This window comes from Somniosus microcephalus, chromosome 9 (assembly GCF_052327205.1).
Source record: "Somniosus microcephalus isolate GS21.2 chromosome 9, FLI_Smic_1.0, whole genome shotgun sequence".
NCBI classification, from domain to species: Eukaryota; Metazoa; Chordata; class Chondrichthyes; order Squaliformes; family Somniosidae; genus Somniosus; species Somniosus microcephalus.
In genome coordinates, this window is record NC_140995.1 from 70966303 (window position 1) to 70979937 (window position 13635).

General features: G+C 49.9%; 2 protein-coding genes across 5 annotated transcripts in view; both read right to left on the bottom strand.

Annotated features, from left to right (window-relative positions):
• psen2 (presenilin 2) overlaps nt 1–13635 on the bottom strand; it is a 191022-nt gene that overhangs the window by 110225 nt on the left and 67162 nt on the right. The window lies entirely within an intron of this gene.
• Nucleotides 1638–13635, bottom strand: part of sprtn (SprT-like N-terminal domain) — a 17691-nt gene continuing 5693 nt past the window's right edge. Inside the window, exons 3-5 of the mRNA XM_085996747.1 lie at nt 12282–12410; nt 5765–6032; nt 1638–2767 (exon numbers count right to left, since the gene is read on the bottom strand). Coding sequence (XP_085852873.1) covers nt 1968–2767; nt 5765–6032; nt 12282–12410 — 1197 coding nt within the window. The 3' untranslated portion in view covers nt 1638–1967. The remainder of the gene's footprint in view (nt 2768–5764; nt 6033–12281; nt 12411–13635) is intronic.

Consider the following 13635-nt stretch of genomic DNA (forward strand, 5'->3'; position numbering starts at 1 on the left):
TTGGTGGCTCGGGGGGCGGGAGAAAGGAATAAACGGCAGTGAAGAAAAGCAAAATGATTAAAGCTTAAAGAAAAAAGACTGCCTGTACTTGAGTGCTAGAAACATTCAGAATAATAACGAACCAGAGGGGAGATGAGTTTTCAATTTGGACTTTTAATACCAGCAGTTGAGGAAGATTGAAACCCTGCCTATGGATCGTTTTGGTACCTGCTCTTAAGCGAGGCTTAGTAAGGCCTATGGAGCAGGAACTATCAGGGGCAACACTTGCCTGGGAACCGTGGGTTGGATCGAGCAATGGGCTTAAAACCCTAGATTAGCAGGCTGAATCTTTGATAAAAGAGCAGAATTTGGTTAAGTGTTTACAACAAAGGAAAGAACGCAGACTTTGCCCAAAATCAGAAGGCATGTGGGGAACTTGGACCAAGTATCATGCATATTGTTGATGCTTCACACTGTTGAAAGAGAGACTTGCTGTACTTTCAAAGAGACAAGCAGAGAATACCATGGTTAGGGATAAGACAACTGTCTGGCTGGATCTGGGAAACTAGCAAGCGGTTTTGCAGCAGCAAAAAAAAAAGTATAAAAACACCCATTTTACAGTGATTTTGGGGAAACAGAAGCAGTTCACAGATGTCAAAACCCCTCAATCTCCCAGGAGGATTTGATCAACCTTGCTTCCGAGTTGGATTACCGGATAAGGTTAGAAGCATCTTTATCTGTAAAACTGTTGTCGTAATGTCAATAAAATTATTTAGAAAAGTATCTGTGTCTCTGTTGATTCTTACCTCTCATACCCTAAAGAAACTCAAGGAGCAGAAGTAGGCCATTCAGCCCCTCAAGCCTGTTCCGCCATTCAATTACATCACTCTATTTACCCACTGTAGCTCCATATCCCTCGATGCACTTACCGAACAAAAATCTATCGATCTCGGTCTTCAAGAGAGCTCCAATTGGCCTCCAGCATCCACAACCTTTTGGGGAAGAGAATTCCAAATTCTACTACCCCGTACATGAAAAATACTTCCTGATTTTCCTTCTTAACAGCCCAACTCTAAGATGGTGGATGAGGAAAGCCCAGTAGACATTGTCTACTTAGACTTCCAGAAAGCTTTTGACAAGGTACCGCCCAAGAGGCTTCTCTGCAAGATCGAAGCCTCTCATATTAGTGGTAAACTATTGAGCTGGATTGAGAACTGGTTGGAAGGGCACAGGCAAAAAGTAGTTATAAATGGATTTGGATCGGTTTGGAGATTGGTCACCAGTGGTGTCCCATAGGGATCGGCGCTGGGACCGTTGCTCATTACTATTTTTTATTTATGATCTAGATGTAGGTGTTCGAGGCACAGTCTGCGAGTTGGTTGATGATATCAAGATCTGAGCGAGTGCTAGGACTCTAGACAATGCTCGAGTGCTTCAGGCAAATCCCTTAATCATAAACACCTCGATTAGATCACCCCTCAATTATCTAAACTCAAGGGATTACAAGCCAAGTTTATGCAACCTATCCTCATAATTTAACCCTCTAAACCCCACTATCATTCTGAATATAATCAACATGGAATCAGGACAGTCATCTTTATTAGCATGGTAAATTCAAGTAATTATTTTAGATTCAAAGATAAAAAGGTTGTAAAAACTGCAGTGAAAATGAACATTTTAATCTGCAGTGAAGAGCAAAGAAAGCATCATGGTTAATATTTAATATAGTAAAATGTACAGAAAATTGCAATGGCAACATCTTTTAGAAAAATTTCCAACGGAATAAATATATTTCTCTCTTTAGACGTCTCACTGAGACAAACAGCTGAGATCAAACGAAATCTGCAGGATATCAGGGAGGGAGGGAATAAACACCAAATTTTAATCCACCCCTTTTTCCTGGAGATGCTTACTGATTCAGACAACATTGAAATAAAACTTACATGATCTACAGCTTCAGATACAAACTACATCTCTCTCTCCCCCAGTCACTGAAGGCAGGAATCCAGGTGTTGGTTAATTACAGATGCCAAGACAGTCGAGTCACAGACAGGGCAGTTAACAAACGCACTGCCAGTGCTGGTAGCAAAGTGGCCAGCTGGGCCGCCCGTCTGCGATGGTCCTGCGCCTGCACCATTCCGGCAGTGCCAACTGCCGAAGTCGGCCTCATTAGATGTGCTTGCTCCAGCTGATCGATCCCCCCGCCTTTTCGTTGCCGATTTGTTGAACGTGTGCAAGATGGACCCTCCAGGGAAGGGGGGCTCAGCCCGAACCTTTTTTCTGGCGCTCGTGCCAGAGGCGGAGTGGCCCGGTTGCTGAGGCGGCCCGGGCAATTTGGAAACGGGCCATTTCTGGCTACTTTTAGGCGCTTTTCCCTTCGCAGAGTCCGTTGGTTCCGTGTCACCAATTTTAACAGGCGACCCGTTGACGCTGACAAAAGCCCTGGCGTTGCAGACTGATTTTTTAGCAGTCTTCGGGCTTGTGCGGTCGGCGGGGCGTTTCAGCAGCCACCCTGAAAGGACAGAGGGTGACCCAGCACCTGATGGGATGGGGTTGGGCGAATTTGCAGCCCGTGGAGAAGCTCCCTGCTGGTCGGATTCAACAACACAGGACCCTGATTCACGACCCCGGGGAATGTCCTGGGAGGGCGGGCTGAGCAACTTGCTGCTCTCAGGAATCCTCCCCAAGGGCACACGTTGATAGGGCAAGTCGGCGCTCCTGCCTCCGAGGACACGGCCTTTTCCATTGAACGGAATGACTGAACGAATATCCACGCCCAGGGATTTATCTAAACAACAGAGTTGGACAAAGATGAACAGTGATTATACACTGGACCAAGCAGTTGTCTTCTGAAAATAACATGAAAGGTGTTACACAAGATCGTTCAGATCACGGAGCATCGCTCTGCACTGCGACTAGTTTGAGTACTGTGTAAATTATACTTTGTAGTGTGAATAATGCATGAATTTATTCATTCTTGGGATGTGGGCATCGCTGGCAAGGCCGGCATTTATGGCCCGTCCCTACTTGCCCCGAGAAGGTTGTGATGGACCTCATTGAGCTTGTAGGATTCGCAAAAATCCATGAAATACAGTATACGGGTAAGGCCCCTGAAGTGGCCACATTGTGAGAACACAGAATGGAGTTGGCAGTTCTCATGGCCCAGTTCAAAAGGACGCACACACATTACCTAAAAGCAGTCTGAGTCATCATCGATTAGAAGGATCCAGAACCTTACTGTTTTTGATATTGTAATGTGGTTACAGCAGTAAACAAAACTATTAGCACCTGGAGGTGCGCTAATCGCTGGCAGAGCGGTACCCGATCTCAGAAACTGCTGAGCACACACAAACGGAGGGACACTAATCGGATTCCCATTAGTTCGATTTGCGAGCAGTTAAAATTAATGTGCTTGCTTTTGTTAAAGCAACCTTAACAAAGGAAAACGGTTGATTTGGCGCCAAGATTAGGGCCAGAAAAGAGTATAACCGTTCAAGTAAATTGTCAGCAAGTCAGTCTAAGATTCGACCAGAGTAAGGAAGACTCCTCCGGAGACGGTTCACACCGTGAAGTCCAAGTCCAGTTACCATCAGGAGTTCGAGGACCGTGCGGAACAGAAAACGGCTCGAGGATCTCTGAGGACTTCCAAAGTTTGTACAGGAGAGCGAGTCCAGGAGCCGGTCCCATAAGGAAGGTCGGAAATTCCAGACGTAACAAGAAGTACCAAGGTCCAGAAGGGTTTTGAAATTCTGGTGAGCATAAAGGCCCAACTCTACCTAACTGACATAATTGAGGTATATTCAGTAACGGGAGGGTTTGTAACGTTAAGGGTATTTGTAAGTCAGGAGTGTGATTTATCCCTCGATGTGTCCGTGCGCTTCCCTCACCCCCACTTTTAGCTTATCGCTATTTTAGAACGGTTTATGTGCTTTAAAGTTATTTTTCTCAGTGTATAATTTAGTCCTCTGTGAGAAACGTTATTTTTCGTCTGCATTTATTCTTGCCATTTTTCTCTGTGTACATTCTCTTTCAAAAATAAAGATCGTTTTGATTTAAAACTCAATCTGTCTCATCTGACCATTTGTCTTCCGAGTCACGAGTTGGGCCAACACACAAAGGTTGTCTGGCAATAAGCCCAGTGTCTAGAACCGTGAGGGGGGAGCGCTTCGAAACCGCTCACGAGTAGTGCGAAAATCAAAACCGATTTAGCACACCATAAGCTCATTAAAACGACTCCTTACAAGCTGCTGCAGTCGGTGTGGTGAAGGCACTCCCACGGTAGCACAGTGGTTATGTTACTGGACTAATAATCCAAAGAACATGAGTTCAAATCCCACCATGAATTTGAAGTCAGTTTTAAAAAATACTGGAAATAAAAAGCTGGTAACAACCCAACCTGTTCATTAATATCCTTTAGGGAAGGAAACCTGCCGTCCTGACCAGGTGTGGGACTTTGTCACTCCAGTCTCACATCAACGTGGTTGACTCTTAACTGCCCTCTGAAGTGGCCTAGCCATTGAGAAAGGCAACTTGGATAAGAGAATCTGCACCCATATAACCTATTAATATGTGGGAAACAGCATTTCACCTGGAAAATAGTGCCCGATTTTACTGTAATGATGCTTCTCGATAGTTCCACTACTCAGAAGAAGGATATTAGTCAAACCAGACACATTTTAACAATATAACAATTTAAACAATTTAACAGCAAGCGGTCTGGGGGAGTCTGGAGATAGTCAAAAGGAGTCAAACCAGTCAGGCAAAACCCTTTGAATTCTTTTTAAGGACTTGTCAGAAATTAGCAATCTTGTTCTTCGACAAAAAATGTCTCTAAAACAAATTCCATAAACCTAAACTCGGATTAACTCCCGAGCACCACAGCAAGACAGAAGGAAGAGAGTTGCAGCGAGTTCCAGTAATTCCCAGCCCAGCGACCTGTCCTGATGAGATTACAGGCTGAATTCACCCTTTACAAACCAACCTAAAGGTAATGGGGTCGTTTGGCAAATTCAACTGTTGAGCATCTCATACAAAAAGTTAAACAAGCGGTGCATCAATTCTAAACCAATCCGATCAGCAATTTCAGAACGTGTCATTTTTAATAAAGAGGGGCACAGGCAGCCATTTATTGAAGGTGTAGCCTCAGCCGAATGCTGTATTTCAAACTCTGAAAACACGAAACCAGAAGCAAAAAACTTCTATTTTTAATCACAATAACTATTACAAAATAATCGTCCCCCTTTAAACTCAAAATTAAACAAGTGGGCAGTGTTATATTGGGCACTATTACTGCGAGAGTATCAAAGCATTACTTTTCCACCTTCTATCTAGAAATACAAATTTTGTTGACCCAGAGACCTGCCCCCACCCCCCTCCCGGCCAGCCAGACTCCCCAGACACCCCGCCCCCAGCCAGAGTCTCCCCACCACCACCCCCCCTAAACCAGCCAGACACCCCGCCCCCAGCCAGAGTCTCCCCACCACCACCCCCCCTAAACCAGCCAGACACCCCGCCCCCAGCCAGAGTCTCCCCACCACCCCCCCCTCCCGGCCAGCCAGACTCCCCAGACACCCCGCCCCCAGCCAGAGTCTCCCCACCACCACCCCCCCTAAACCAGCCAGACACCCCGCCCCCAGCCAGAGTCTCCCCACCACCCCCCCCAACCAGCCAGACTCCCCACCTCCCCAGACACCCCGCCCCCAGCCAGAGTCTCCCCACCAACCCCCCCCAGCCAGCCAGACAACCCACCCCCAGCCAGCCAGACACCCCGCCAGACACCCAGTACCTTTGTCCTTCAGTGGTTTTAACTGCTTCCCTGGCGTTTCCCCCCGCTTCCCTTTCTTCGCCTTGTAATTCTCAGGCTCTTTGACTTTGGTGTATGTCCCGCCGCAAGTCCGCTGATGCTCAGCCCACCAGGGGTCGCGCGCCGACGGCACTCTGTTCATCGCCCGTTTAACGTAGCCAAGATACGGCCGCCTGTTTCGACAGGGCCCGTCACAACGCCACCAATGCTGCCGGTATTCATCCACCTCATCATGGAAGTCGTGGTAAATCTGAAAGAGACGTCGTTTAGCAACAAACTGCACTAACTGCTGAAACAAGAAACCAATATGGAGCTGGAAATATCACCGCAGGCCTATCTTCTAGTAAATCTGTGGCTTTCATTCTTTACTCCTGTGGCTCAGTGGATAGCACTCTCGCCTCGGAGTCAGAAGGTGGTGGGTTCAAGTGCCACTCCAGAGACTTGAGCACAAAATCCAGGCTGACATTCCAGTGCTGCACTGTCGGAGGTGCCGTCTTTCGGATAAGACGTTAAACCGAGGCCCCGTCTGCTCTCTCAGGAGGACGTAAACGATCCCATGGCACTATTCGAAGAGGAGCAGGGGAGTTATCCTCGGTGTCCCGGCCCTTAACCAACATCACCAAAACAGATTATCTGGTCATTACCACATTCTGGTCATTATCACATTGCTGTTTGTGGGAGCTTGCTGTGCGCAAATTGGCTGCCACGTTTCCTACATTAGAACAGTGACTACACTCCAAAAGTATTTCATTGGTTGTAAAGCACTTTGGGACATCTGGTGGTTGTGAAAGGCGCTATATAAATGTAAGTCTTTCTTACTGGCCATTTCAGTACAAGTAAAGATGGCTTTTGATAATTCAATTATTTAAGTAGCAAAAGTACAACAAATCAGTTTCATCTGAACACTGTCCAAGATATCTCAATCACAATCACAGCATCAAACTAAACTATAACTACAGATAAATCATTGCCATTTAAATAAAATAATGCCCATTCAGCATTTAACAGAATGCACTCAAGTATTTATACACTGTAGGAATCGTCAGATCCCTAGCTGAAATACTGAGGTCGAGTCAGTCCGATAATTAAACAAAGTTTAATGTAAACTAAAGAACAACCAATGGAATGCAGGAGAAACAATCAACAGGTCTTTTCTTAAGGCTGGCTTCACAAGGTCTGACCTGGGAACCTCCCAGCCTGACGTCATCACATTTCCTGCCGTTCGGGACGTCACGTGACCAACGTGATGACATCATCACGCTGGTTCTGGAACTTACCGAGAACGGGTTATTTACAAACAGTAAACAAACATAGGTGCTGTAGCACTCTATTAAAGGCAGTTATATAGTCATACAGGAGTCCCTTGGTGGCTTTAACCACAAAAGTCAATCGCAGAGGAGGTCGGACAAGCCTGTTTGAACGACTCCGATATTCCCGGAGAGGAATGGGCTGGGCAGACGATGAGCTGGCCTGCAGAACAGTCCGGTCAGGTGTGGCGGCAGCGGGCGGCCGCCCATGACGCGGTGGCTGCGCTGCCTCGACCGGTCGCTCGAGGTCCAGGTGTGCGGCCTTGAGGCGGTCCACGGAAATGTGGTCAGGCTTGCCCCCGACGTCCACTAAAAAACTCTTGGCACCCGCCTGCAGTACCTGGAAAGGGCCTGTATATGGAGGTGTGAGAGGACTACGGTGGGCGTCATGCCTGACAAAAACGAATTTAGCCTGCATAAGCTCCGGCGGAACGTGCGACGCGGGCAAACCGTGATGTGACGTCGGAATTGGCCTAAAAGATTGAGCTGCATCCCGATGGGCCTCCAGTTGTTCGGCTGCCGACCAAGGTCGCGTTGGTGATGGAAGAAACTCCCCTGGCACCCGGAGTGGCTGTCCATAAACCAGCTCGGCGGCCGATGCCTGCAGGTCCTCTTTGGGCACTATGCGTAACCCGAGCATCACCCAAAGCAGCTTGTCTCTCCATGCGGCCCCCTGGAGGCTGGCCCGCAGCAACGCCTTCAAGGACCGATGAAAGCACTCACAGTCCATTTGCCTGCGGATGGTAAGCCGTGGTCCGATGGAGCTTGGTGCCCAAACCCAAGGCTACGGCGTTCCACAGTGCAGACGAGAATTGCGGCCCGCGGTCCGACGAAATGCCGAAACGTGCAACCCAGGAGGAAAGAAAAGCCTGGGCGACATCCGCGGAGGTGGTGGACGTCAAAGGAATTGTGACGGCGGTAGTGGGCCAACAAGGTCGACATGGATGTGATCGAAACGCCGCTCCGGTACTTCGAAAACGGCTACGGGAGCTTTGACGTGCCGCTGCACCTTAGCCCGCTGGCACACGACGCAGGTGTCGGCCCAGTCGCGGACATCCTTGCGCATCCCTCTCCAGACGAACTTGGACGCCAGTAGTTTTTGTGAAGCCCTCACGCCAGGGTGCACAAGCCCGTGGATGGCATCAAAAACGTTCCTACGCCAGGATAGCGGAACGATCGGGCGGGGGTCCCCCAAGAAGACGTCGCAGAGCAAGGAGGTGCCGGCCGAGTGGAAAAGCACATTCGCTGGCTGAAGGCAGGAGTCGTCGGTACGGAAAGCTTGCGTTTCCGGATCAGCCGCTTGGTCAGCAGCCATGAGTGAATAATCGAGTCCCAGCTGGACGGCCTGGACCGTCGCACGCGAGAGGCAATCGGCGACCACGTTGTCCTTGCCGGCCACGTGCCGGAGGTCGGTGGTGAACTCAGAAATAAAGGTGAGCTGTCGTTGCTGTCTAGCCGACCACAGCTCAGCCGTCTTGGCCATGGCAAACGTCAGGGGCTGGTGATCCACCAACGCGGTGAATTGGCGTCCCTCCAACAGAAAACGAAAATGGCTGATGGCCAGAAACAACGGCAACAACTCCCTGTCGAACGTGCTGTAGCTGCGTTCATTATGACGCAATTGGCGACTAAAAAATGCCAGCGGTTGCCACGTCCCGTCGACCCATTGCTCCTGCACGGCACCTACGGCGTAGTCCGAAGCATCAGTCGTAAGCGCGATGGTGGCGCCAGGCAGCGGGTGCGCCAACATTGTTGCGTTTACGAGAGCATCTTTCGTGTCCACAAAAGCGCAATCCATCTCTGGTGTCCAGACCACAGGTTCCTTCCCCGGTTTCCCTCAGTGCCTCGTAGAGTGGCCGCATAAGCTGCGTGGCCCGGGGAACAAACCGATGGTAAAAATTTACCATACCGAGGAACTCCTGGAGCGCTTTAACGGATTGCGGACGTGGAAAAGCAGCAATCGCCTCCACCTTCGACCGAAGTGGCACTGCTCCTTCTGCAGCGATGCGGTGGCCCAAAAAGTCGATCTGTCGCAGCCCGAATTGGCATTTGGCCGGGTTAATTATGAGGCCATGCTGATGGAGGCGGCGAAAAAGGAGGCGCAGATGTTCCTCTTTCGAAGTACTGGCGACCAGGATGTCATCGAGATACACAAACAGGAACTTAAGATCCCACAGCACTGAATCCATAAGGCGCTGGAACGCCTGCGCCGCATTCTTGGCCCGAACGGCATTCGGAGGAATTCAAAAAGTCCAAACGGGGTAATGACCGCCGTCTCCTGGATGTCCTGGGGGTGGACGGGCACTTGATGGTAACCCCCGGACGGGGTAATGACCACCGTCTCCTGGATGTCCTGGGGGTGGACGGGCACTTGATGGTAACCCCCGGACGGGGTAATGACCGCCATCTCCTGGATGTCCTGGGGGTGGACGGGTGCTTGATGGTAACCCCCGGACAGGGTAATGACCGCCATCTCCTGGATGTCCTGGGGGTGGACGGGCACTTGATGGTAACCCCCGGACGGGGTAATGACCACCATCTCCTGGATGTCCTGGGGGTGGACGGGCACTTGATGGTAACCCCCGGACGGGGTAATGACCGCCGTCTCCTGGATGTCCTGGGGGTGGACGGGTGCTTGATGGTAACCCCGGACGGGGTAATGACCGCCACCTTCTGGATGTCCTGGGGGTAGATGGGTGCTTGATGGTAACCCCCGGACGGGGTAATGACCGCAGTCTCCTGGATGTCCTGGGGGTGGACGGGCACTTGATGGTAACCCCCGGACGGGGTAATGACCGCCGTCTCCTGGATGTCCTGGGGGTGGACGGGCACTTGATGGTAACCCCCGGACAAGGTCAATTTTGGAAAAAAATGAATTGCCCACCAAATGTGCGGAGAAATCTTGGATGTACGGTATCTGGCGTCATGACCTCATTGAGGCGCCGATAATCGACGCAGGGCCGCCAACTACCGCCGGGCTTAGGGACGATATGAAGTGGCGAAGACCAGGGACTATCCGACCGGCGAACAATCCCCAGCCGCTCCATGGTGGCGAACTCCGCCTTCGCGGCCTCGAGTTTACTGGGTTCCAGCCGCCGAGCCCGGGCATAGACCGGAGGGCCAGTCGTCGCGATGTGGTGCTCCACACCATGTTTAGCGGTCGTTGCCGAGAAGGTGGGCCGAGTTAGATCCGGAAATTCCCCGAGAAGGCGGGCGAAGTCGTCGGGCGCCGGCACGGTACAGGAAACCGTGAGAGTCGCGCCTAAGCCCCGAAAGCACGGGATGGAGGCAAACGTGGCGACGTGAATCAGACGGCGATTTCGTAAATCAACCAATAGGCCATTGGCACAGAAGTCAGCGCCGAGGATTGCCTGTGCGATTTGGGCGGTGATAAACTCCCATAGGAAACGTTGCCCGCCGAAACACACCTGGATCCGCCGCTTCCCGAATGTACGAATAGCACTGCCGTTGGCGGCCTGGAGTGGAGAACCGCGCCTCCCAGCCCGGATGTCGAGGAGCGAAGCGGGGAGGATGCTGCACTGGGCGTCCGTGTCACACAAAAACCGCCGGCCCGAAATGGAGTCAGTGATATAAAGTAACTTCCCGGAATCTCCAACCGCCATCGTAGATGCGAAACCGACCTCGGGGTCGTTCTTCCGTTCACGCAGTTGGTGCTGTTGCTTTCTCATTGCATAGTGTCGGCTTTGGCCGCGAGCGCTACATCGTCTGTAGCCTTCGACCTGGCGAGGGCTGCTTGCACCTGCTCGGGGAGCTGGCTCAGGAACAGTTCCCGGAACAGAAAACACTGCGGCTCAGAACCAAGGAGCGTGAGCATCTGGCTCATCAACTCAGACGGCTTGGCGTCGCCTAACCCGGGCAGTGTGAGTAAATGTCACGCGCGCTCCGCTTTCGTGAGGCCGAAAACCTGCGTTAGTCGCGCCTTAAGCGTATCATACTTGTTATCCACGGGCGGGTTTTCCAGCAGGCTGATGATCCTCGAAGCCGTCGAGCTGTCCAGTGCGGAGACCACGTAAAGATAACGGGTCTGATCCAGCACAATGTTCCGAAGTTGGAACTGAGCCTCCGCTTGGACGAACCAGGAGGCCGCCTGTTGTTCCCAAAATTGAGGGAGCTTCAAGGTCACTGCATTAACATCCATCGTGCTGTGTCGCGCTTCCTCCGCGAAAATCGTCCGCGAAGCTTCAGGGTCACCACTGTGGGAATCGTCAGATCCCTAGCTGAAATACTGAGGTCGAGTCAGTCCGATAATTAAACAAAGTTTAATGTAAACTAAAGAACAACCAATGGAATGCAGGAGAAACAATCAACAGGTCTTTTCTTAAGGCTGGCTTCACAAGGTCTGACCTGGGAACCTCCCAGCCTGACGTCATGACGTCATCACATTTCCTGCCGTTCGGGACGTCACGTGACCAACGTGATGATGTCATCGCGCTGGTTCTGGAACTTACTGAGAACAGGTTACTTACAAACAGTAAACAAACATAGGTGCTGTAGCACTCTGTTAAAGGCAGTTATATAGTCATACAGGAGTCCCTCGGTGGCTTTGCCACAACACCAATATGTACAACAACTTGCATTTATATAACACCTTTAACACAGGAAAACATTCCAAATTGCTTCACGGGACCATTACCAGACAGAAATCAACAAGTCATATAGGAGCTATCAGGACAGGTGACCAAAAGCTTGGTCAAAGAGGTAGGTTTTAAGAAGCGTCTTAAGGGAGGAGAGAGAGGTAGTGAGGCGGAGAGGTTTAGGGAGGGAATTCCAGAGCTTAGGGCCCAGGCAGCTGAAAGCACAGCCGCCAATGGTGGAGCGATTAAAATCGAGGATGTTCAAGAGGCCAGAATTGGAGGAGTGCAGAGATCTTGGAGAGTTGTAGGGCTGGAGGAGGTTACAGAGAGATGGAGGGCTGGAGGAGGTTAGAGAGAGAGGGAGGGTTGTAGGAGGTTAGAGAGATAGGGAGGGCTGTAGTCTCACACACTGACCCTGCAGTGTCAGAGGTCAGTCTCACACACTGACCCTGCAGTGTCAGAGGTCAGTCTCACACACTGACCCTGCAGTGTCAGAGGTCAGTCTCACACACTGACCCTGCAGTGTCAGAGGTCAGTCTCACACACTGACCCTGCAGTGTCAGAGGTCAGTCTCACACACTGACTCTGGGTACTTACAGTCACATTGGCTCCAGTCATCCTGTTGATCCTCCTCATGTGTTTGCAGAACGCAGGCCCATGAGACTCATGGTCTTTGTCATTGTTTGTGACGAACAGTAACGCGTGGATCATTTCGTGTAATAGCGTCTATTGAGAAAGCAAAAGAATTGCTCTATTTTATTTAGTTGGCCTTCCAAGAATTTTCACAAAGCACCAACTTTTAAAAAATTAAATACAAAAGCTCTACGGAAATTTGAATGTGCTCGTTGTAGATGTGCATCTGGTCAAGTATGAAGCTGGAGAGAAACCGACACTGCTACACATCGCAACTGCCCTTAGTGCACATCGATTTACACACTTTGGGCTTTTTAATAGTCTGCCAGTACAATCCATGTAAAGGAGATTGCATAAATATGAAATTTTACAGTAAGAGCAACCCACCACATCCAGTTAAGCAAGACGTTGTTGACACACACACACACACACACACACACTTTTCCCCAAGAACAATGCCAATCTGTGGGATAAAACCTCTGCTCACCGAACTGTCAACCACAGAGGGCTCCAGCCAATCACACGCCCTGCTCTCTCAGCAGGCTTCTGAACGCAGATCCTGAAATAAAGACAGCGTATGCACCGCCACTGTTTTAATTAACCCAAAATAGCCATTCATCAATATTGAATGGAAGTAATTTGCATTAAAGCCTAACATGGTTGCCAGTGAACTCGACCATCCCAGTTAATTAACAGCTTTGCAATATTCTCCATTCCATCAATCTGCATATATGAAGACTGCCAATAGCCAGTGTATCTGGAATGGAATGAATGGCTCACTTAGGAACATACCTCGAGTGATGTTGATTTAACCTCTTACGTGCTGATTTTAGCACCGGCAAAAGTCAGTTCTGCCGCAATGATATCTGCACCACCATCCCGAATAGCTCAAAAGGAAGCAGAAATCCACAAACACTCATGTGAATGGAATAAACCTGGTACCCCACTGAGCATTCAATGTCCCCCACTTCAGCACGAAGGAAGTGTGCATCATTAACAGTCACATCATTCACAAATTATTCCCTTTTATATAATATAGGTCTAGCCTCCAACCAAGTCCAGGCGAAAAAGGTAGAGAGCAGCTTGCTTACTGAACCTGCACAATACACATATAATAAACAAGCAAGAAATGAGTATCTTAAAGAAACAGCAAGCAAATATAAACCAACAGAAACCTACAGGAAAAATGCCAACAACAGTCCCCCACTTTGTAATTTCACACTTAATTAAAAGCCAACACACCTCTCCGAGTGTGAACAAATAAATATCTGGGAATGCCAGTGCAGCTTACAGTGAAGGATATACTTGCCTTGAAGGC